Raw genomic sequence first — 26,776 nt, 5'->3', positions numbered from 1 at the left:
TAATGAATTTATGTTTCACGATTCATTCATGGATTTGTTTTGTCTTTCATCCTGTTTAATGCTAAGCCATTAAAACATCGTTTGTAAAGCATTATTCTATGTTCCCTTGTCAGATTGTTTCAACAATCTATAAATATAAAAACGAAAATGTATGTATGTTCGCTTTTTGTGTATGTCCGAGAAAGGCTTTTTACCGAGAAGCGATTGGTCGACTCACTTCTTAAAACTTTTTATATCACGTCTAAATGATAATATCTATGACTTAAGAACGGGGGTTGCGTGTGTATTTAATTTGCCCGACTTTCACATGCTATTTTTCCAGATATTTCGATTGCCGCCTGTTTCTTTCGCTTTTTAGTATAAAACAAGCGAAAACTGGCTTGCAGCCGAGTCATGTTTCAAGGTCAAACATCACACGACTTAAGTTTATCGCACTTGCCAATTTCATTTTATAAACGTTAAATTAAGATGCTTTTCATTCCTCTTCTCTCATGGCCGAGATGGTTAGGTACCAGGGATTTTTTCCATTACGTTTCCACCTCCATGTCAAAGGTTCGGGGTTCAAGCCTACTTTCCTACTGAAACTTTTCTTTTTCTTTTACACCTCCAAACACCCGGCCACCATTTTTTTTTTAAAACAGAGTTGTTTTGATCCCCCCCCTCTCCCCAACACACACACCTACAAACACCGGGTACCCCCTCCTCCCGCTAGTAAAGATATAAGAATAAAAATGAGTGTACGTAGGTTATGTGATGTCAATATTGACTCGAATATGGATAGAATTTCAGATTAAGCCCTTTATTTATCAATCCGTAAATTACTGACTTCGGATTCCTTTTTCTTTTTCAGAAGTTATACGCTAATTATTGTTTGGAAGTTGAATCATTTTTATTGACTTTTTTCTGTTGTAATACGCGATGTCATCTGTTTTGTATTATATATGGGACTAGCAGGGGTGCCCAGCATTGCTCGGGTGTTTTGGAGGTGTAACTGGCCCGACCCATAAAAAGCCTTTGGCGGACATACACAAAAAATGCACACACTAACACACATTTTGCCTTTTATATATGGGATGGAGAAATCCTTTTAGACTGAGACTATTATTAATTTGTCAGAAAAATTGTTAACCAAAAACAAAATGATAAATACTATATACAAATCGGGGGAAATTCATCGATGTTAAGTCTATTTTGCATATTAACAAATGTTGATGTATTGTTAATAAAAAATATCTAATACACGGTAGAACAATAAAATTGTCGCCCTATAGAAAACAACACTACAGCTTTATTTTTAAATTTTTATTGAAAAAATGAATTCAGGTAACTTGATTATGTAATAAAGCTGACATCTATTCAATGTAGCCGCCTTCAGCCTCAATCACTGCCTCGATATGGGTCCAGAACTGGGAGCATACCTTTTCCACAAGCACCGGTGGGAGCTCAGCAAATACTTGGTGGACAACGATCAGGCTAGCTTTGGTGTTGTGAGAGGTCATGTTGGTGATGTTCTCAACGTATGACCAAATTAAGTAGTCCAGCAGGTTCAGGTTCAGGGAGCATAGGTGGCCAGTGAGAGAAGGGTAACAAAGTCATAGCACTCTTTCTGAAGCCAAACCTGGGTCTCCTTTGACTTGTGGGCCGTCGAAAGATAAACTAATCTACTTAGAGAAATGGGCTGTATCAGGCAAGTGGATATATTATTTAACTGTAGTCATTTGGCATAACTTGAGACTCATTTTATTAACCAGTCACATATATCAGTATCCACAGGTAGATTAAAAAACTTTTTAATCTAAATAAATACAAATAATATCCATGTATTATTGTGAATAAATGTTAATGTTTATTTATTTATAGTTTATTCATTCATAGTTTATTCATTCATAGGAAATTAGTATATTTGGGTAGCGTTTTCTCCTTTATGCACGTTTCATTGAAGAGAGTTTTTAAATGCTCCATAGGAGAATGTGTCTTCAGAAATAACATTGGCATGACTCAAACCAGCATCTCTCGTCGACTAACATGTCACCTATCTTCCCCGAATAGCCCCATTTATCAGCACCTCACAGCACACGACACCCCCAAAACCGAATTTAGAGATATACTAAAAAAAAAAAAAAAACACTGTCATTTTAGCTGTCTCACACTGTGGTGTACGCCTCTCAATTATTGAAGCCTTGTTAATCTGTATTAAAAAAACAAAACAACCATTAATCAAGCTCAATACACAGCGGATGGTACGCTTAAATGCTTTTAAGTATTTTAAACAATTTTAATCGTCTTTCCATTCAATTCATTACTGTATTTTTAACATTTTTTCATCACTTGTCTGAGGATGACTTATAGAGGTTGAAAACGTTCGCGCATACGGCAAATTTTCTTTTACACTTGAACAGAATGTTCGGAAACTAGTCCGTCAAAAAGAAAAATGGATTTAAGAGAAACAAACAAGAGTTATTCATGTTAATCTAATCATAGGAATAAAAGTTAATGTTTTTTCTTGTACTTGCAAGAAACTTTTTTCTTGTACTTACAAGAAACTTATGAATGAAATATTTATTATTTAAAACCTTCGTTTCAAGCAATAGCGAGCTGACTAGGTTAGCTAGTAGTTGATAGATTTGATTTTGATATAATTTACTGTTGTGGTTTTTTTGTAATTTAAGAACGTTTCTGCTTATCTTTTGATTAATATTAAAAAGATTTTTTAAATAATGAATTGAGAGATAAAATCATAAACTCACCAGCTGTCAGTCTACTTGGCAAAATAGCCTGACAACTGTTATCTGCTCATGTACTATGCTTTTTGGATATATAATGTCAGTGTCAGCGAGCAACTGTTCACAGAAAACGCACAGACACATGCATAGACACACACAAACATGCACACGAACACACACACACACATAGAACCCCCCCCCCACACACACACATATGCAGTATGTCTGATAAAAACTAAAAGTTTCATGTCTGTAGACCAAAAACTGACAGTGGAGCTTAGTAGGCAAAATTTTTTAAATATATATCTATACTAGCATGAGAGCCCGGCGTTGCTCGGGTGTTTAGAGGTGTGTGTTGAGCAAAAGAAGACAAAAAGTGGTAGTAGGAAGGCAGGCTCGAACCCGTACCGCGAAGGAGGAAAAGAACGTGAAAAAAAAGTGACATCTTCACTGTTAGGACCACCGCCAAACCGGAAGTGACGTAGGTTTAAATTAAGGCTAGACTATCAAAAAGAGGGGAAGACTGGGGTAAAACCTAACGTTTATGCTGTTACGACCACCGCCAAACCGGAAGCGACGTTTTTTAAAATTAAGGCTAGACAATCTAAGGGAGAGGATAACTTTAAAAAATATTGGCGAAAAAAGTGACCCCCCCCCACTCCACTATAGAAAAGTGCCTAGTTGAAGGGGAAGGGGAAACTATTAATGTTTTTAGCCAATTTTTTGATATTTGTCGTATGAAAGGTCGAACTTTAAAACGATACTGATCTTGGTAAAATCCGTCGCCTCTATTGAAAGTTTAAGGCAGACATGCAAACAGGCATACATACATGCATTTATATATTGGTAACTAAAAATTTTCGACCCAAACTGATGAAAAAGCTTGCCCTATCTCTGAATACCCTTTATGTAAAATTTCAAATATTTAGACCAGAAATTGTCTGAGTAATTTGGAAGAGACCGCAGAGGTCAATTTTTAAAAAAATTTGACCCCTATTATGACTTCTCCAAATTTATTGTTTTGGGCTCAAATCAAGTTATTAATTAAATCCATGTCCAAGGAACCTATATCTAAAATTTCAAGTGCGTAGACCCAAAATTGCCGGAGGAGTTTGGTAGAGTTCTCAAAGGTCAAATCGTTGAACTTTGACCCCTTAATCACCAAATTTCTGGCCAAAAACCGATCACATCGATTTTCCCAAATCTCAGTACCCTGTATATCAAATTTCGAGTCTGTAGACTAAAAATTGAGAGTTATTGCATAGGGAAATGTACACAGACACACAGACACGTTCACTTTTATATATATATATATATATATATATATATATATATACATATATATATATATATATATATAAAACTACTTCATTTACTCACATAAATTTAATATACGAAAGTATAGATTTATGCGTAAACTTTAAGTATTTACTTCAAAAGTGCTCAATACGTAGGTAGAGCTAGTTAGTAATTTATAAAATATATATGGCGATATATATAGGATTCGTCAGGCTTATGCGCATAAGCCTGACGAATCCTATAAGTGGATGAAACGCAGAATATTCAGTGTAGCTTAATCGTCATATATATTTTATAAATTACTATATATATATATATATATATATATATATATATATATATATAAATCTAGGCATACATAAATATATATAGAAAAAGGTTTGTGTTTACTATAAAGTTTTTACACAAATATTATGCAAGTATAAATCATGTAGAATATCTGCATGAATATAATTGCATGTAATAGTTAAGTAAAGATGATTATCCCATGAGAAAACAAAAAAAAAAATAATAGGGAATTAATTAAAATGAATCTTTAATAGAATATGCAAATTAGCTGGATCTTTTGCAGATGAATTCAATTCCACAACTCATATATAACAAAGTTGTATTCTCTTTTTAAATAAATAGAAAAAAGGGGTTTTGATATAAATATCAATACCCCTAAATTTATAGGAGTTTATGTTATATATATATATATATATATATATATATATATATGAAACAAACTCTTGAACTTTTAGCCACTTTATTCTGGAAAAATAGACATATATTCATCCAAAAAGTTCATTTATTGGCTACTTATATAATCAATAAACATTTTGCACAAATATAATGAGTTTCTGCTCCATGTAATAAATAAAGCAGTAAAAGATCTTAAGAGTATTTATAGCTCTAGTATAGCACTATTGAGCTATTCAAAGGAACTTTGTGTTGTTAATATTTACACTTAAATAAAACATTTTATTTGATACTATATATATATATATATATATATATAAATTTGTCTTTACATAAGCAGTAGTTTGTTGCTACACAGTCATGAGCATAATCAATACATATAATCTCAATCAATAAATTACTTAACAAAAACACACTCATTTCATTTCAGTTACATGCCTATATTTGAGTTTTGACGGACATATTTTTTTTCCAGAAAGAATGTTAACTACGTTCATATCTTTTAAAAATACATTAACGGCTATATGACATTAAAACTCACAAGGATCGAATACTGCTGCCATATCTGGGCAGGAACTGCTAAAAACAGCCTATCCTGCCTTGACAGAGTACAAAATAGTGGGGGATGCCCTTTTCTCTACCCTGCAACCTCTCTCCCACAGAAGAGACGTTGCGAGCCTATCCTTGTTTTATCGTTATTTCCATGGCAGGTGCTCGTCTGAGCTCCATTCTCTGGTCCCCCCTCGCCAACCTTTCACGAAAAGCACCCGTCTAGCTGAATCCACTGTGAAAAATTTCCTCCACTCTTTATCTGTGCCTAAATCAAAACGTGGATTCCATGAACAAAGCTTCTTTCTTAGAACTGCACGCCTGTGGAACTCTGTTCCGTCTGCCTGCTTCCCACCTGATTACAACTTGGATGTGTTCAAGTCCAACGTTAACAAATTCCTAATGAACCACCCCCATAAGTAAACACTTCATCAAATCTCCACACTAACGTAATGTACTTGCAATAACCCTTATCCCTGAGTGGCTCCCGGGCCTTGATAAGTGGTGACCACTGTGTAAAAAAAACAAAATCTCTCTCTCTTTAACAACGCCCCCCCCCTCCACCTCCTTTTGAATTTCCAACGTCTTTTCCGTTTCTGAAATGAATAGCGTCACACTTTTCACAAAAATATTTTCGAATATTTGTACTGATGTTTTTTTTTTTTTTTTTTTTTTTTACAAAGGCATCACCACATTATCAAGGCCCAGAGGCCACTCAAGGATAAGGGTTAAAGAGTGTACAGTAGAAGTTGGTCAATATAGTAATCATTAGTAATGAAAATTTGGTAAATTTAATAACTTATATGGAACGGCTCATCAAGAACTTATTTACCTTAGACTTGAACACAACCATATTGTAGTCAGCCGGAAAGCAGGAAAACGGAAGACAATTCCACAGGCGTGCAGTTCTAAGAAAGAAGCTTTGTTCATGGAATCTATGTTTAGGTTTAGGCACAGATAAAGAGTGGGGGAAATTATTGATAGTGTTTACAGCTAGACGAGTGTTTCTTGTGAAAGTTTGGCGAGGGGGGACCATAGATTGAAGCTCAGTTGAACACTTTCCATGAAAATAACGATACATCAGAGACAAACTCGCAACATCTCTTCTGTGAGATAGAGGTTGTAAGGAGGAGAAAAGGACATCTCCTACGAGGCTACGAAGTCTATTTTGAACTCTATCAAGGCAGGACAAGTCCTTTCTATTCAGAGGAAGTCTTGAAATGAGCACATAAACGGGTTTGTTCTTATTTATTTCTCTATACATAAATATATATGTAAAGAGTTTTGTGTTTATTAGAATATTTTTACACACAAATATTACGCAAGTATAAATCCTGTAGAATATCTGCATGAATATAATTACACGTAATAGTTAACTAAAGATGATCATCTCATAAGAAAACAAAAAAACTAATAGGGAATCAAAATGAATGTTTAGAAGAATATGCAAATTAGCTAGATTTTTTGTAGATGAATGCAATTTCACGACCCATATATAAGAAAGTTGTATTTTCTTTTCAAATAAACAGAAAAAAGGTTTGCCTTTTTTCTTCTTGGCTTTCGGGCCAAGATCTTTTTTCTGTTATCAAAGTGTAGCATCTGTTCGTGCAGATACTGCAATCAAAGACCATATGTGGGGGGTATCAGACCATTGCTCTTGAGCAATCAGTTTTGGTCAATGTAGGGGAAACCCTTCATACAAGTTGTCACTATCCAGCTCCCTCTCGGGGGAACTGGTCCCCTCCCCGCACTCTCCACATGAAAACACGGCCTTGTGCCTAATTTGCTCAGTGGGGAAGCAAATAAATAACCAAATAAACAGAAAAAAGGCTTGCCTTTTTTCTGTTGTTCTTGGCCTTCAGGCCAAGATCAAATGTATCCAATGTCGTTGACAACGTGAGGCCACCGTGAGACAGGGAAAGACAAATGGTCTACATTACAATCCTGGCCGTGACGAAATTGATGATTTGGATGTCGCGTCTGCAAGGTGGCTGGTGGGTGTTGTCTTTTTCTGATCAGGATCTGATCGCTTTCTTTAAACACCAACTACGGGTGAAGATCAGATGTGATAGAAGAAGGCTACATCGCACAGCATTTGACAGAAGATGGATACATGTAGCTAGTCTGTGTGTACGAAAAGGAGCCAAATTTGAATACATGTTCTCCGCCTAGGTGTGGAACACGCAGTTCTGTCAAGTATAACTCGATCTTAAGCCTCTTAGCTAGCCGAGTGACTGCTCCATCCTTCCCCGACTAGGAAGCCTCCAACATCCTCACCCCCTCTTAACCGCAATTTTTTCTTTTCACTTCTCCCTCTAAATTTCACCCATCTTGGAGAGAAAGAAATCAATCACTAACCCTCCATCCCTCATCCAAAAAATTTTGTTTTCTCCACTTCGTCCCATCTAGAGGGCACCCCACATAGAGACCATCCCGCGAGGTTCCTTTACAAACCAAAGTGGAATGGGCAGTCTATCAACTAGACGGGGTTGGGAGGGTCCTACTAACCACTGCTTTTATTTTTTCTTCCCCGCCCTTGACACAAATAAATTATTGTATTACAATTATTGTTATCTTTTTTGTTTTTACACGTAAAAAAAAAATGTTTTAAACAATTGGGTGCTAAGCAGGACGCCCCCAAGTATGAAAGGGCGAATGCGGTATTATGGCGGAATAAGATGACCAACGACCTCTATTTTCCCCCCTTTTGGAGCTGGTCTTGTGCCTAAGTTTTTTGTTCATGTTTATTTTTGCCCGAATAAAAGATTAAATATCTCAAAGTGTAGTATCTGTTCTGATGCTACACTTGAGGTAATTTGACTGAGACAATTATTATTTTTGGTTTCAACTACAGTGCCCAAAAGGGGCCTTTCTTTCCGGGAGCTGGTTTAACCCCACATTAAAAAACGACCTTGTGTCACATTTTGCTTTCGTAGGGAAGCAAATACTAGAAAAAAGGGGTTTTAATATGAATATCAATACACAAAAATAAACAATTTTTATATATATATATATCTATAAAAGTGAACGTGTCTGTCTGTCTGTCTGTCTGTCTGTGTACATTTCCCTACGCAATAACTCTGTCAATTTTTAGTCTATAGACTCGAAATTTGAAATACCGGGTACTGAGATTTGGGAAAATCGATGTGACGGGTGTCAGCCAGAAATTTGGCTGTTAAGGGGTCAAATTTCAACGATTTGACCTTTAAGAACTCTACCAAACTCCTCCGACAATTTTGGGTCTAGACACTTGAAATTTTAGATATAGGTGCCTTGAACCTGAATCTAACTTAATAAAGTGATTTGAGCCCGAAACTATAAATTTTAAGGGGTCATAATAGGGGTCAAATTAAAAAAAAATTGACTTTTTTTGTTTTGCTAAGCGTACACCTCAAAACACCCGGGCAAAGCCGGGCTAAAATGCTAGTATATATATATATATATATATATATATATATATATATAGCTTTAAGTAAAAACAAAAGAGGAAGATCAATTCCATAAAAGGAGACTTAACCGGATAATGTCAAGCTCAACAATAATTTTTGGAGCTTATATAATAAGACAAGAGTATGAAATGAAAACACAAAACTATATATAGGTAGATATAGAGTGGATCATTTATTTAATAGTGGAATACAGGCAAAATTTGGGGGATAGACGGGACTCTTTATGCCAGGGCATTTCGAAGCCTAACGCTTCTCCTCAGAAGAGCAGAGAAGGTGCTAGGTAGCATGGGGGAGATGCGGCGTCTAGCGTAAGGTTCGTTAGGGATGAAAAGGATAAGAGGAGTTATAGAGCGCTGGGGGAAGCTTTAATGGATTCTAAGTAAATAAGGAGAAGCTTATTATATATAGTATGATATATAAGAATATAAATTATTGTCTTTAGCATAGTATAGAGATTAAGTGGTTATGTATTATGGTTGAATAAGGGATGTATTGTTGCTGTGTGGTAATCAATTTTAACGGTTTATGTGGTGTCTATCTTCTATGGAGTGGGTAATTTTTTAATTAATTGGGGGGGGAGGGTTAAGTAAGGTTGTAAAACTGAGAGGTAATATGCGGCAGTATATTTATAATTTTCTGCTGTTATGATATAGGGAATATGATCATGAGGGGTCGGTCAGGGATTAGGAAGGCAATGGCTATGAGTGCTTATAATATGAAGTAAAGGTTAAGTATAAATATTGATGTTAAAATGGGATAGTAAGGGAACCATATTTACTTATGAGAGTGGTAAAAATATACCAAATAGTAGTAGGCTGATTATAATAGTATGGGGGATAATAGTAATGACAGTTATAATAATAGTCGCAATAATAGATTTGGAAATAAATTATATGTAAGATTAAATATGAACAAAAAAAAAAAAATTAATATTAAGAAAAATACAATAAATTAAATAAAATAAAAATAAAGGCAAAATTAAAAGTAAACTTTAAATTTAGACATTAAATATAATGTTACCAATCGTTATGATAAAGTTAACTTCAAAATACTATAATAACATTGAAGATGGAGATAATGGTATCAGTATTGGTAATAATGATATCAATTATAATGAAGATTATAATAATAATGATGAACAAAAACAATGATAATAATAACAATAGTAATAGTGATAAAAGCAGTGTAGTAATAATAATGGTAATTCTTCTGCTACCACCTTCAAATATCACCACGACCATTCCTAACGAACCTTACGCTAGACGCCGCATCTCCCCCATGCTACCTAGCACCTTCTCTGCTCTTCTGATGAGAAGCGTTAGGCTTCGAAATGCCCTGGCATAAAGAGTCCCGTCTATCCCCCAAATTTTGCCTGTATTCCACTATTAAATAAATGATCCACTCTATATCTACCTATATATAGTTTTGTGTTTTCATTTCATACTCTTGTGTTATTATATATATATATATATATATATATATATATATATATATATATATATATATATAAAGCTGAATGTGTGCGTGTGTGTGTATGTCTGGTCACGAATAGGCTCCTATATGGTTGACTATTTTAAAAAAACTGATTACATATAATGATAGAAGATGTATCGAGACACAGGAATGGATATGTTTGATCTGGCAGAACAGTGGTTCATTAAAATTGTGAGGTCTGCGTTCGTGCCTGGTCCACAAAGTATGGAAATAAAAAATTTAAAAATTAAAAAAAAAAACGTTTACAAGAGTTTTGATATAGATGTACATAATAATACTTTGATAAGTATGTTTTAACTTAAATAGGGATGGTATAATAAAATTGTGGGGTCTTTTCATATCTATCTGCGTGAGTATACTTTGATAATTGTTTCAGTTTGAAGAAATATGGTATAATAAAATTATGGGGTGTTCGTTCGCACCTGACCTCCATAGAATGGAAATATGTCACAAAGTTTAACAAGGTTTTTTTAATATAGACCCACAGAATATTGTGAAAATATTTCAGTGTGAACAGGTATGGTATAATAAATTATGGGGTTTATCTATTTTATTTTTACTTTCATCATATTTTGCTTTGGTTTTGATACCCCCAAATTCGAAGCAATCTCTTTACAACCCTTCTTTTTCATAACCTATCATACTTTCATAAATCAGAGTTCATTTTCTGTAGGCTGCTTTTGAACCCAGTCAACGACAGATACTTTTGCTAGTATATATATATATATTTTATTTTACAACCTCTTAATCCATTATGATCGTTTCAGCAAACATTTTTCTGTTTGCCTCCTCAGATTGTACAAAGTTTGAGGTTGTAAAATAAAAACATATCCAGCTCTACTATTGAGCACTTTTATCCTGTTTTTACCACTTTTATCTCTGAGTTTATATATACACGCAGCAGAATCATATGTATATGTATGTACATGTTTGTATGTATATGTATATATTTGTGTGCATGTATATGTATGTGTATATATGCGTATGTATGTATATGTATGTGTATATATGCGTATCTATGTATGTGCATATGTATATGTATGTCTATGTATATATGTGTGTATGTATGTATATATATATGTGTGTGTGTGTATATGTGTGAATGTATATATATGTGTGTATGTATATGTATACATGTGTGTATATATGTATATATACCAATGACTGTCTTCAGTGTCATGTCTGCTTGAGGGTGTGACGTTGTGCCTGGTCAGGACTAAAATAGGTGATCATTTGTAAATACCAGGTGCTGTATGTGCTCTTCGCTTATCTTGGCCTTGTTTCCAGTTGTCCTGATTCATGAGACTTGACTTAAAATATTTAATCTTGCACTCGTTCAATCATTTGTGTCATTTTCTCAAGTCTTCATCATTCAGGAAATATTTGAAGCATGCCGTGAATAAAACTGTGGAACAAATAGAAACTGAAGTTGATAACAAATACAGAAAAAAAAAGGCGCAGCACATGGAAGCCATTTATATGTCCTTTTTTTTCTGCACATTCTGTTCCGGTTTTATTTTATTCTTGGTGGATTTTTTTTTTTTATTATTCTTTTTTAATTTCTCTTTTCTTCATTTTTTTTTTTAGTTTTTCTCACAACAAATATCAGATTACTGCAAGACATACAAGGTGCCTTCAATAAATTTCCGGACTTTTTTGTACAGGCATTTAAAATGAAAATATCAAAGAAAGGTTATACTGCATGCATCCGTTATGGAACGAAGTTCTCCAAAAAAGAAATTTCATCAAGTAGTTTTTTATTTTACAGCGAAAAAACAATTTATATGTCTAAACTATACAAGTACCACTGAATTTGATAACAAATACAGAAAAAAAAGGCGCAGCACATGGAAGCCATTTATATGTCCTTTTTTCTGCACATTCTGTTCCGGTTTTATTTTATTCTTGATGGATTTTTCTTTTTTTCATCCTTTTTTATTTTCTCTTTTCCGCATTCATTTTTTTAGTTTTTCCTACAACAAATATCAGATTACTACAAGACATACAAGGTTCCTTCGATAAATTTCCAGACTTTTTTGTACAGGCATTTAAAATTGTCATAGACTCTTGAAAACTCAGTATATTATTGCTATACATCTTATGAGATGACTGACCAATTTTTATGATTTCAGATTCAAAGGAACAGCTATAGCAGGAATTGGAATACACCCTACTAAAGTATGATTGTCAAAGCTGGTGAATTTCAAAAGTGCAATCTGGACATGAAAACACTTTGGAACACGATATGCAATAAAATTCTGTTTTAAACTTGGAAAAAATGCCAGAGAAACGTATGGAATGCTTCAGAGTGTTTTTGGACCATCTTGCATGAATCCAGCATCAGTTTTTAAGTGGTATAAGAGATTCAAGGAAGGCAGGGAGTCTGTGAGAGATGATGAGAGGTGTGGGAGGAGTAAGAAATCAGAACACCAGAGTTGATTGGCCAAATAAAGAATTTCATGAATCAGAACATGTGTCTATAAAGACAATAAGTGCACAGTTTGATGTCAGGGTGTGGATTGTACACACAATTATTTACGAGGAATTGAAGATGTGGAAGATTTGTGTGAAGTTTGTCCTAAGGGCATATCTGGCATAATCGCATTGACATACTGGTGTCTTGTCAGATCACCAAAGTTAAGCAATGTTGAGCCTGGTTAGTACCAGATGGGTGACCATTTGGGAATTCTAGGCACTGTATGTGCTCTCCGCTTATCTCAGCATTTGTTTCCAGTCGTCTTAAACATACACTACTTGCCACTGGTATTTAACAATGTCGACTTAGGAGAGGTGTGGTTGGAAATTGTGCACCTCCTGCCACAAAAAATTTAATGCGCAGGCACCCCTACGGTGGGTATCCATGGTCTGTTAAAGACTGGAGGAACCTTTTTTTTGTGTCCTTGCCACAGACTATTTAACCAAGATGGACATCAAGACCGTTCCTCACCCTCCCTATACTCCAGACCTTGCTCCCTGTGACTTTTGGTTATTCCCTAAGCTCAAGGAAAACCTTACAGACTGTCGTTATGAGACAATTGAGGAGATAGGCTGTGATGAGAGGTGTTGGTATGCTCACACAAGAATACTTCCATGTGGCTTTCCAGAAGTTGTTGGAACAGTACAATAAGTGCATTGCAGCCAGAGGAGATTACTTCAAAGAGGAATAGAGTTTCATGTATGTATTATCAATAAAAGTGACCATACAGAAAAAAGTCTGGAAACTTATTGAAGGTACCTCGTATTTCACAAAGACAAGCAAGGAATGAATCTTACTTTGTTTCACTTTTTTTTTTTTTTTTTTTTTTTTTTAAATTTATTCCTTGTGTTAATCAAAAAGGCATTTTTTTGTTAATGTGTGTTATTTCATCATCTGAATGATCTATATTCTGCATTGTTTTCACTGGTCGTCATGTTTGTTTTCGTGCACACATTTAATTTTTTTATGTATTTTATCACAAATCCTCCTTAACCCTTTATGACCTGAATTATGATGTAGATGATTAAAAAAAATATTAATTGTTAATTTGAGTTAGTTTAAAGGGTAATGATATTATGATTCTCTTCAAACTGGAAAAATTATGAAGTTCAATAGTTAAACTACCACTGAGAATTTTTGCATTTCATAAACTTAACTTAATTATTATCCATTGTGCTTGAAAAAAGTGTGTTTATGACAACAAACAAAATCCTTCCTTCTCTGAAAGTCAATTTCCATTTATTTATGCCATTATATTCATTTATTTGTGACTGAACGAATTAGTTCAACCAGGTCATAATGTCTTTAAATTGGTTTATTACTTTTTTTTCACATAAAATTCGGCACGAAGTTATAGGACCATAAATACAGAAAAATAATTTTTCAAGAATCATCATGAGTCGCATCTTCCTTTATGACCTGAATTATGATGTAGATGATTAAAAAAAATATTAATTGTTAATTTGAGTTAGTTTAGTTGGTGATTTGTTTTATAGCATAGCAACACTTTTTCATGTCCTGCTATGACGCACATCTGGGATAGGTTCAACTGACTTGCTCCAAAAGAGGAAGTTTGTAGAGAATATCAAATCCACAATTGCATCATCATGACTTGCAACTTCCACTTTGTGCGGATTACGAACCCACGTGACTTATTTTTTGCCATTCCTTCCTATCCAGAGTAAGTTAGTAATTGTCTGTATTTTTGAGATGAGGTGTTTTCATTGATTGAGATTGTCGGACTGACTTCCTCATCTTGGTTGTTAGTCACAATGTTTCGGCCGTTTTGCCCTCCGGCCTTCATCAGGTGTTTTGTATCGAACTGTGGAACCGTTTGTTACAGAGTAAGTTAGTTGATGGACGCCCTACTATTGAGAGATGTCCAATCAAAAACATTTTCTCTTCATCTTCTCCTTGGTTTTCCTCTGCCTCTTTTGCCTTCTAACATACCACCAAAGCATAACTTTGACAGGTAAGTGGTTGATTGTTTGACTTGATCAAAAAGTTTAAGGTTTTACTTTTGATTTTATTAAATAGAGGATCCATTGCCAAAGTCGCTGGAAAAATGGTGGGATCCTTCTACCGCTTCAGTAGATATCTCACCCCTGATCCAATTCTCTATCTATATAAAAGCCAGGTTCGGCCACATCTGGGCAGGAGCTGCTAGAAGCAGCTTATCCTGTCTTGAGAGAGTTCAAAATAGATTCGCAGCTTAGTGGGGGATGCCCTTTTCTCTTCCCTGCAACTTTTTTCCCACAGAAGAGACATAGTGAGCCTGTCCCTGCTTTATCGTTATTTTCATGGCAGGTGCTCATCTGACCTTCAATCTATGGTTCCCCCCTCGCCAGACTTTCACGAAAAACACTCGTCTAACCAGAACCACTATCAACAATTTCCCACACTCTTTATCCGTGCCTACACCTAAACGTAGATTCCATGAACAGGGCTTCTTTCTTAGAACTGCTTGCCTGTGGAACTCTATTCCGTTTGCCTGCTTTCCAGCTGACTACAATCTAATTGTCTTCAAGTTCAACATGGACAAGTTCTTATTGAACCGCCCCCCCCTAAGTAATCCAAGTTACAAAATTCCAACTAATGTTTACTATGCTAAAATCACAATGACTACTGTATACCCATTAACCCTTATCCTCGAGTGGCCTCTGGGCCTCGATAAGTGGTGACCCTCCCCCCCCCATGTAAAAAAAAAAAAAGATGTAGTTTGACGGAGAGTGGATATTTTTTTTTTTTTTCGATCAGATAATGTTCTGTAATAAAATGCATTATGTGATTTTAAAACACCTCAATACGATTGGTTAGCTGTTTAGTCCATGTGATACAATCAAGGCCATATAAAACTACTGGGAGGACATAGATTAAATAAACTTTTATTTTAACAGTTATCGGCACAATTTTTGATTTTAGAATGGTGCTGTGTTTTTGGAAAGTCGCTCAGCCCAGCCCGACTGTGTTTCAATGTCGTCTTGTGATCACTGGAGAAAATCAGTTTATGTCCTAAATAAATGAATTGGGTGACCTGTTTGTTGGGTTTACTGTGAATAGTTATGTTTAGGTTGAACTGTAATTTAACTGTAGACATACATTCTGTTTTCTCTTGGTTTATTTCTAATCCTCTCTCTTTTGCATTATCTGCTAAACTTCTAGAAACATCTGATCTAGGTTGATAAAAAATAATCAGAAATAACCAAATATTAAAAATTGCCTACATTACCTTTTTTTTTTTTTTTTTTTTTGTTCAAAATCTACTAAAAGTAATTCTAATTAGCTAAACAATCAATATAGATCGATTGATTATATATTTTTTTTATTGGAATCCTTTGAGATGAGTAATTTTTATATTTATTTATTTGTGAACTGTTATCTTCATCTTCTCATAGTTGTTGCTGTTTTACCACGTTTCGACCAACTATTCCTCTGGCCTTCTTCAGCTGGTTAACCACAACGAGATAGGAATGTTGAGTCTCTTAACTGTATCCTCAGTAATTACTGCCTTCCATAGTTGTTGTTGTCTCACTACGTTTCGGCCAACTAACCCTCTGGCCTGCTTTGGGTAGGATTGAAACCGTTATCTTCAGACAATGTTCATCTGGAACCATAGAGATTCTATCCAAATGAGGATAACAGTTTGCAAATAAATAAATAAATAAATAAAATTAACAGGACCTGTGGAAATTCCACAGTAGACTCTTTCATATGTAATATATTGATGTTGGCATTCTGTGGATATTCAGTGTAAATGGAGACACCCTGATATTATTGTAGCTCTTTTGTTAAAACTACAAAACGTATTTATCTAAGCGAGATTCAGTGCCTCTATTCACTGTGCCACGGGCTCTATTGTGGTTAACCACCTGAAGAAGGCCAGTGGAATAGTTGGCTGAAATGTTGTGAAACAACTACGAGGATGAGGATAAGAGTCAGCAAATAAATAAGTAAAGGTCCATTGATGTTAAAACCTCTCACTTGGCATAGGCAGGCGACTTTAAATAAGAAAAAAAAAAGAAAGAAAATGAAATTTTTTTTATTTGCATCTAAAAACACATTTTAAAACTTTGTTTATTCTATATTTTTCATTTTTAAGATGCTTTTATTATCCGACACATTTACGTCTTCAGGCCAAGAATAATCCTCGATAACTGATATTTCACGACAAAAACATTTTCTTATTTCGTTCACAAAATTAGAGTCTCGTCATCTAATATGGGTGGGGGTTATGTGTGGGATAGGATAAGTAAGGCTTTTATCTTTCTAAATCTTAACCTCTTATTCTCTCTTCCCCTTTATATTATTTTTCTTTTTATTTTTATCAATCTCATCTTTTGGTTTTACACTATAAAGCACTTGAGAATTCAGCATCTTATCTCTCCCCTACCACTAGTCTCTCCCTCTTAGATAAAGTCCAAAAAAGAGTTGTCAATCTAATCGGTCCCACTTTATCAACTAAGCTCCAGCCCCTGTCTCATCGCCGCAATGTTGCATCACTGTGCCTGTTTTAAAAATATTTTAATGGAATGTGTTCTGATAATCTTGTTTCACTTGTACCCCCTCGATGTACATATCCCTGACAAACCCGCTTAGCAATAAGATCATCTTTTCACTGTTGTTGTCTCTAAATACCAGAAAGCTTTCTATTGTAATAGTTTCTTCCCTCGAACAACTAGACTTTGGAATTCCCTTCCTGCTGCCTGCTCCCCTGACTGTACTGATATGCAGAAGTTTAAATGTAACATAAACAAATATCTTGTTAATCTTTCCTAGACATTGCCCTAAATAGTAGCCCCTTACGTCCAAGTGGCGATATGCTTTGTAAGGGGTGAACATGAGTAAAAAAACAAAAAACGTGTGTGTATATATATATATATATATATATATATATATATATATATATATAAATTGGAGTTTATATGTTCAAATTTCATTTAAAAGAATCACTTTTCAAAATAATAGAGAAAGGGAATGGTTTCTCTATGTCCCTTACAGGCATTTCATCTTTAATATTTTCTCTGTATGTGCCATTTAGTAAAATAATTTTGAACAAATATTAGTATTTTGCTAGAATTTTTCCTATGAGGAGATGTACTTACATTGGTAATCCATGGATTAATTTAAACATTGTATTCTTTGGTTCAAACAATAAATTTGTATTTTGAAAAGTGATTCTTTTTATGAACATATAAACCTTAATTTTATTTGCTCTGTCTAGTATATTGAGCAATTTTATTTGGCTGGGATTGTCTTATAGAAATTTTTCTTCATTTCAATACCTGGGTAGAACTGCTGGCTCTAGGTTCACGATGGTTCTAGGTTCAATCCTCGGATAGGGAGAGGTGCTAGTCTAGCCGCATTGATGAGTTAGTGTTTTCAAGTCTTATAATATATATATCTCTATATATACATAGTTTTTTTTTTTTAAGGATATTTAGGTTAGCGTCTTCACCTTGAAGATAGGATGGTTTTTTTTTTTTTTTTTTTTTAAGAAATTGCCCATTTTTTTTATTTTGGACGTAAGCAAATAATATTTTTATTTATTTATTTTTAAAATAGTAATCGACGTACATGCATGTTTCGGGGCCCTACCCCTCTTCAGCGTAACTTGACTGTTATTAGGGATCGAACCCTGGACCTTATGTATGTCCAGCATCTTATCCATTACGCAATGATACCATTTACTGTTTAGTTTTTATCGTTTATATATTTACATAGTTTTTTGTTGTTGATTTTTTAAACGATATTGAGGTTAGCATCGGATGTTTTTTTTTTTCAACAACAAAAAAACTATGTAAATATATATAAACGATAAAAACAAAACAGTAAATCGTCTATGGCATCATAGCGTAATGTATAAGACGCTGAACTGAAATACATAAGGTCCAGGATTCGAGCCCTAATAACAGTCAAGCTACGCTGAAAAGTGGTAGGGCCCCGTGCATGTACATAGATTATTGTACATAGATTATTGCATGTACATAGATTATTGTTTTAAAAATAAATAAATATATATATATATATATATATATATTCATATATATATATATATATATATATATATATATATATATATATATGAATATACATGGAAAATATATATATTATAAAACTTGAAACCACTAAATTAGTGGTTTCAAGTCTTATAATATATATATGGAAAAAATAAATAAATATATATATATATTCATATATATATATATATATGGAAAATATATATATTATAAGACTTGAAACCACTAAATTAGTGGTTTCAAGTCTTATAATATATATATGGAAAAAAAAAAATATATATATTCATATATATATATATATATATATATATATATATATATATATATATATATATATAAAATATATATATTATAAAACTTGAAACCACTAAATTAGTGGTTTCAAGTCTTATAATATATATATGGAAAAAATATATATATATATATATATTCATATATATATATTTATATATATATTCATATATATATATATATATATATATATATATATATATATATATATATATTCCAACTGTTTCATCATCATAAAGTACAATTCAGAGAAATGCTGATTAACCCTAACTCACTATTTTTCTAATACTATGTATTCTTCTCTATATGAACATTTATTTTAAAGAGTTTTTTTTTTTTCATATTTCAGGATGTAAATACTACACATACTAATGTTATATTCCTTAACATATGTTGCCGATTTAATCTTTACTGGGAAATAAGTGCATACTTTTAAGCCCCTATGAAACGCACCTTATCTTTCTTGAGCTTTGCCTCTTTTCAGTATCCTGTTGTTGACTTGCATTTCAAAATGTTTTATCTCCGCCAACTAAGCTATGTAAGTTAGTCTTCTGGAGAAGACTAACTTACATAGCTTAGTTGGCGGAGCCTCAGACTTTTAAGGACTTTTCAGACGTGCCTACTAGTGTTGGGATGATTAATTGGAATCGAGAATCGGAAAAAAATCAGAGCTTTTTGGGGTATCTGAATCAGTATCGGAATCGGAAAAATTTGAGCCTATTTTCCGATGCTAAAGCCGATTCCTTAAACTATATTTTTTATTTGATTTTGGTTAAAGAAACGTCGTCCACTGCTTGAAGTAATAATAAAATAATAAAAAATAAGATAATAAATAATAAAATAATAAAAAGTAAAATAATAAAAAATAAAATAATAAAAAATGAAATAAAAAATAATAAAATAATAAATAATAAAATAATAAAAAATAAAAAATAAAATAATAAGTAATAAAATAATAAAATAAGTAATAAAATAATAAAATAATGAATAAAAAATAAAATAATAAGTAATAAAATAATAAAAATAACATAATAAATAATAAAACAATAAATAATGAAATAATAAATAATAAAACAATAAATAATGAAATAATAAAATAATAAATAAAAAATAAAATAATAAATAATAAAAAATAAAATAATAAATAATAAAAAATAAAATAAGTAATAAAAAATAAAATAATAAGTAATAAAATAATAAATAATAAAATAATAAAAAATAAAATAATAAATAATAAAACAATAAATAATAAAATAATAAATAATCAAATAATAAAAATGAAATAATAAAATAATAAATAAAAAATAAAATAATAAATAAAATAATAAAATAATAAATAATAAAAAATAAAATAATAAGTAATAAAATAATAAATAAAAAAATAAAATAATAAATAATAAAATAATAAATAATAAAATAATAAGTAATAAAATAATAAATAATAAAAATAAAATAAGTAATTAAATAATAAATAATAAAAAATAAAATAATAAATAATAAAATAATAAAAAATAAAATAATAAATAATAAAAATAAAAAATAATAAAATAATAAATAATAAAAATAAAATAATAAATAATAAAATAATAAATAATAAAATAATAAGTAATAAAATAATAAAAAATAAAATAATAAGTAATAAAATAATAAAAAAAATAATAATAAATAAAATAATAAAAAATAAAATAATAAATAATAAAACAATAAATAATGAAATAAGTAAATAATAAAAATGAAATAATAAAATAATAAATAAAAAATAAAATAATAAATAATAAAAAATAAAATAATAAAAAATAAAATAATAAGTAATAAAAAATAAAATAATAAGTAATAAAATAATAAAATAATAAATAGAAAATAAAATAAAAAATAAAATAATAAATAATAAAATAATAAATAATAAAAAATAAAATAATAAGTAATAAAATAATAAAAAATAAAATAATAAATAATAAAATAATAAATAATAAAATAATAAATAATAAAAAATAAAATAATAAATAATAAAATAATAAATAATAAAATAATAAATAATAAAATAATAATAAAATAATAAAATAATAAATAATAAAATAAAAAAATAAAATAAAAGAAATAAAATAAAAAAAATAAAATAATAAGTAATAAAATAATAAGTAATAAAACAATAAAATATGAAATAATACCACCAAATAACTCTGTCAATTTTCAGTCTACAGACTCGAGATTCGACATAAGGGGTATTGAGATTTGGGAAAATCTTTTTAATCGGTTTTTGGCCAGAAATTTGGCTGTTAAGGGGTCAAAGTTCAACGATTTGACTTTTGAAAACTCTACCAAACTGCTCCGCCAATTTGTGGTCTAAACACTTGAAATTTTAGATGTAGGTTACTTGTACTTGGATCTAACTTGATTTGATCTAACTTTGAATTCGATTTGAGCCTAAAACAATAAATGTTAAAGAGTCATAATTGGGGTCAAAGGTTTAAAAAATTGACCTGTATGGTCTCTAACAAATTACTCAGCCAATTTTTGGTCTAAACATTTGAAATCTTACATAAAGCGTATTCAGACATAGGGCAAGCTTTTTAATTGTTTTTTTGCTAAAAATTTAGCTTCCAAGGGTTCAAAGTTCCGAAGATTTTACCTTTGCGGTCTCTATAGCAAACTATTAAGCCAATTTTGGGTCTAAACATTTGAAATTTTACATAAAACGTATTTAGACATACAGCAAGCTTTTAATCAGTTTTTGGGCGAAAATTTGGCTGCCAAGAGGTCAAAGTTTACAGAGTTGACCTTTGCACTCTACCAAACTTCTCCGCTAATTTTGGGTCTAAACACTTGAAATTTTAGATGTAGGTTACTTGGACATGGGTCAAACATTTTAATTTAATTTGAGCGCAAAACAATAAATGTTAAGGGGTCAAAATTTGGGTCAAAGTTTTAAAAAATTTGACGTCTGCGGTCTGTCAACTTTTCTCTATGTTAGTTAAGAAAGCCGATTATATAGAAAGGCATTTCACACTTTTTAATATATACATATACACATAAAGGTATGAACAGTATATAGGGCCCGAGCAAAGCCGGGAGGAACCGCTAGTATAAAATAAAAGAAAACAAGACTAAATTAAAATTTACAAGTAAATTTATTGTTCGACAGAATACTCAAAAATAATTTTCAAAAAATCCTTATTCCACAGAGTTTCAAAGAATCCTATTCTTCTCTTCAGAGGAAAGAAAGAAATTAGCAAATTATTGTTATTATAGCCGAGCTAAGAATTTGCTGGTTATGCCATTGAATGAAACAGCGCTTTATTAATTGAATTGCAAAAAAAAAAAAAAAAAAAAAAAAAAAGGAAAAACACGTGTGAAAATAGGGAAAAAATGAGGAAAAAAATAAACCGGGTATAAAAGGTGCAGAGTACATGAAGACTCACTCGATGGTAAACTCACTCAAATAAGACCGATGGTGAGGGGATTGTCATGATTTCTCCATTGTTTATGACCCCACTCAGATTGTTCACGAACCCACCCATGTGCCCGATACTGACGGCCAGTATGCAAGTCTCCTAGACCTTTTTCTCACAACTTGCCCTGAACTATGTTCAGCTTCCGTTCTGTCTTCACTTGGATCTTCCGACCACTCTGTTGTATAAGTTAAGATAAAAATGAAATGTAATAAGTCCTCAGATGTATCTCTCCATCATACAGTATATCGATACTCTATGGCTGACTGGGATGGCTTCCGTACATTTATATCAGATCTACCTCTGCGTTCCATGTTTAAAAAGGATGGGTTCTTACATCATCAACGCTCTGATCCCTATCTGGCATCAATTGAAATGAATGGCTCTCGTATTGGGGAGGCCTCAGGTTTTGACAAGCTTCTGGGCTTGACCTTTATTTCTGATCTTAAATGGAACACATACATTAAATCCGTTGCCAAGGCTGCTGGAAAAATGGTAGGATCCTTCTATCGATCCAGTAGATATCTCACTACTGATGCAATTCTCTATCTATATAAGAGCCAGGTACGTCCAAGGATGGAGTACTGTTGCCACATCTGGGCAGGAGCTGCTAGAAAGGACTTATCCTGTCTTGATAGAGTTCAAAATAGACCGTAGCCTTATGGGGGATGTCCTTTTCTCTTCCCTGCAACCTCTTTCTCACAGAAGAGATGTTGCGAGTTTGTCTCTGCTTTATCGTTATTTTCATGGCAAGTGCTCGACTGAGCTCCAATCTATGGTCTCCCCTTGCCAAACATTCACAAGAAACACTCGTCTAGCAGAAAACACTATCAACAATTTCCCCCACTCTTAATCTGTGCCTAAACCTAAACGTAGATTCCATGAGCAAAGCTTCTTTCTTAGAACTGCACGCCTATGGAATTGTCTTCCGTTTTCCTGCTTTCCAGCTAACTACAATATGGTTGTCTTTAAGTCTAACGTAAGCAAGGTTTTGATGAGCCATTCCATATAAGTTAACAAATTTACCGAATTTCCATTACTAACGATTACTATATTGTCCAATTGTCTACTGTACATTCTTTAACCCTTATCCTCGAGTGGCCTCTTGGCCTTGATAATTGGCGATGCCTATGTAAAAAAAAAAAAAAAAAAAAAAAAAGAAAAAATCCAAGAAGTGATGAAAATTTTTTTTAAAAACAAATAGTCAGAAGTTCAATGTCAGCCAAAACACGCAAGTAAGTTGTAGAGTAAGAAACGACCAATTAGGGATGTTGGGTAAGTGAAAACTCTTCATATCATGGTATTTCGAAGCCTAATGCTTCTCATCAGAAAAATAGAGAAGATATTAGGTAACATAATACAAACTACACTCCAATATCACGGAGATCAATGTAGTTCTCCCTAACCCTAACCCTAACCCTTCTCCCAAACAACCCCAATAATTTATTTTGCTCCTAATGTAACTATCATTAAACGCCGTATCAGTATTATGTTTTTCTTTTTTTTACATAGGAGTCATCACTTATCAAAGCCTAGAGGCCACTCGAGAATAAGGGTTAATGGGTGTACAGTAGTTAATGGGACAATATTATAGTAATCATTGGTGGTGGAAATTTCGTAAATTAGATTACTTAAGAAGAACGGCTCATCAAGAACTTGGTTACGTTGGACTTGAAGACGACTATATTGTAGTCAGCTGGAAAGCAGGCAAATGGAAGAGAGTTCTACAGGCGTGCAGTTCTAAGAAAGAAACTTTGTTCATGGAATCTACATTTAGGTTGTTACCTAGCATCTTCTTCTACTGTTCTGATGAGAAGCATTAGGTTTCGAATTACCATGGTGACCCAGTACTCCTAATTGATGTATACTCTTATTAAGTAAATGAATAAATCTATGTATCTATCTCTCTCTCTCTCTCTCTCTCTCTCTCTCTCTCTCTCTCTCTCTCTATCTATCTATATATATATATATATATATATATATATATATATATATATATATATATATATGATTTTATTTGCATCCTTTAACTCACCCATTTATATATATACTAGCAAAAGTACCCGTCGTTGACTGGGTTCAAAAACAGCCTACACAAAATGAACTCTGATTTATGAAAGTATGATAGGTTATGAAAAGGAAGGGTTGTAAAGAGATTGCTTCGAATTTGTGGGTATCAAAACCAAAGCAAAATATGATGAAAGTAAAAATAAAATAGATAAACCCCATAATTTATTATACCATACCTGTTCACACTGAAACACTTATCACAATATTCTGTGGGTCTATATTAAAAAACCTTGTTAAACTTTGTGACATATTTCCATTCTATGGAGGTCAGGCGCGAACGAACACCCCATAATTTTATTATACCATATTTCTTCAAACTGAAACATAATAATCAAAGTATACTTACGCAGATAGATATGAAAAATCTTTATTAAAGTTTGTGCCTATTTCCATTCCATAGAGGCCAGGCGCAAACGAAGACCCCACAATTTTATTATACCATCCCTATTTAAGTTAAAACATACTTATCAAAGTATTATGTACATCTATATCAAAAACGTTTTTTTAAAATTTTTTATTTCCATACTTTGTGGACCAGGCGTGAACGCTGACCCCCACAATTTTAATGAACCACCGTTCTGCCAGATCAAACATACCCATTCCTGTGTCTCGATACATCTTCTATCATTATATGTAATCAGTTTTTTAAAATAGTCAACCATATAGGAGCCTATTCGTGACCAGACACACACACGCATTCAGCTTTGTATTTTATTATATCTATATATATGCTGATTTCTACTTCTTAACAGAAGTTTGCCATCTCTTCAGTTAAATGTTGTGTGGCTGTGTGCACACAGGTGACTTTTTAGTCCTGCATGAAATAACATTCCCAAGGTTCTCTTGAGCTCAAGTTTGAAATGGCATTCCCAAGATTTTCTTGAGCTCAAATTTGAAATAGCATTTCTAAGTTTCTCTTGGGCTCAAGTTTGAAATAGTGTTTCTGGAGATCCCTCTAGCTCAAGTTTGAAATAGTATTTCCGAGTTTCTTATGGACTTGAGTTTAAAATAGTGATTCCAATCTTCTCTTGGGCTCAAATTTAAAATAGTGTTTCAAAGGTTCTGTTGGGCTCAAGTTTGCTATAGTGTTTCTGAGTTTCTCTTGAGCCCAAGTTTTAAAATAGCTTTTCCAAAGTTATCTTGGTCTCAGGTTATAATACCAAAATACTCTTATGTCTATTTATATGAGTATAATTAAACACGAACGTTATATATATATATATATATATATATATATATATATATATATATATATATATATATATATAATTTGAGGTTGCTATTTTCCAAAGGTATGTTAACAAGTGAAATATAACGAGGTTCATACAAGAGTGCTCAATACAGAAGTAGAGCAAGTTACATTTGTCTTTACATAAGCAGTAGTTTGTTGCTACACAGTCATGAGCATGTTTCGGTCTACCAGTATTTACCAACTAGAGATCTCATCAGGCAACAACCTTTATTTCCGAAAAACTGAATTCAAAACCTTTTGTTTTGGTTTTGAATTCCGTTTTTCGGAAATAAAGGTTGTTGCCTGATGAGATCTCTAGTTGGTAAATACTGGTAGACCGAAACATGCTCATGACTGTGTAGCAACAAACTACTGCTTATGTAAAGACAAATATATATATATTAGTCAAAAACGGTAGTGTTTGAATATATGGTTAAGTGGCAGTTTTAGTCCTTTAGAACTGCTTTAAAGCTTCACCGCTCACTCATTTTTCGACCAAATTTCAAACAATTATTACAGTTTATAGATCTCCTTCTCAGCTATATTGCGAAAAAATTTTTCATTTTCGTTCAGTGATGAATGTACTGGTGTTCAAAATCATAAAAAATGTAAGGAGGTGAGCGACGTTTTTGATGACTGGTTTCCATAGCAACCATGTCGCTTCAATGACTACTGTTGTTACCAATTCACTGCTCTCGTGAAAAGAGAAGTAACAAGTGAAACAGAGAGAATGAAAGAATGAAAGGGAGATAATCGGGGTATTTTATTGAAAGCAGACAAGTACCATACATTGTTATTACATATGTGTATGTTATGTTTATAGGGGGAAAAAAATAAGACTGAAATTAAACAAAGAACAAGTGAATTTACTGGAAGTCAATAAATTGTACGATCGTTTCGGAAACAATGTTTTTATTGAGATAGATATTAAGTCATAGACAATAATTCTAACATATAGTTTTTTGAAACAAAGTCTCCTCATTAGCAAAAATATTGAGTGGGCTTATTTAAAAAAAATTTTTTTTTTTTAAAACACCAAAAATAAAC

The 26,776-nt window shown here is 32.4% G+C and overlaps 1 protein-coding gene across 2 annotated transcripts in view; it reads left to right on the top strand.

The window, feature by feature from the left end:
• LOC145269116 (uncharacterized) overlaps window positions 1–26,776 on the top strand; it is a 247,765-nt gene that overhangs the window by 54,028 nt on the left and 166,961 nt on the right. The window contains exon 1 of one of the 2 annotated variants that reach the window (XM_080124705.1): window positions 14,385–14,643. The exons of the other annotated variant lie outside the window; for it this stretch is intronic. Within the exon in view, the coding sequence (XP_079980831.1) occupies window positions 14,550–14,643 (94 nt within the window). The 5' untranslated portion in view covers window positions 14,385–14,549. Of the gene's footprint in view, window positions 1–14,384; window positions 14,644–26,776 lie in introns of those variants that run through there. 2 annotated transcript variants of the gene reach the window in all.

Source organism: Euprymna scolopes, chromosome 45, assembly GCF_053919585.1.
Source record: "Euprymna scolopes isolate OS-2025 chromosome 45, ASM5391958v1, whole genome shotgun sequence".
NCBI classification, from domain to species: Eukaryota; Metazoa; Mollusca; class Cephalopoda; order Sepiida; family Sepiolidae; genus Euprymna; species Euprymna scolopes.
The sequence above is the reverse complement of the archived record's forward strand: the minus strand, read 5'-3'. Positions and strand labels throughout refer to the sequence as shown.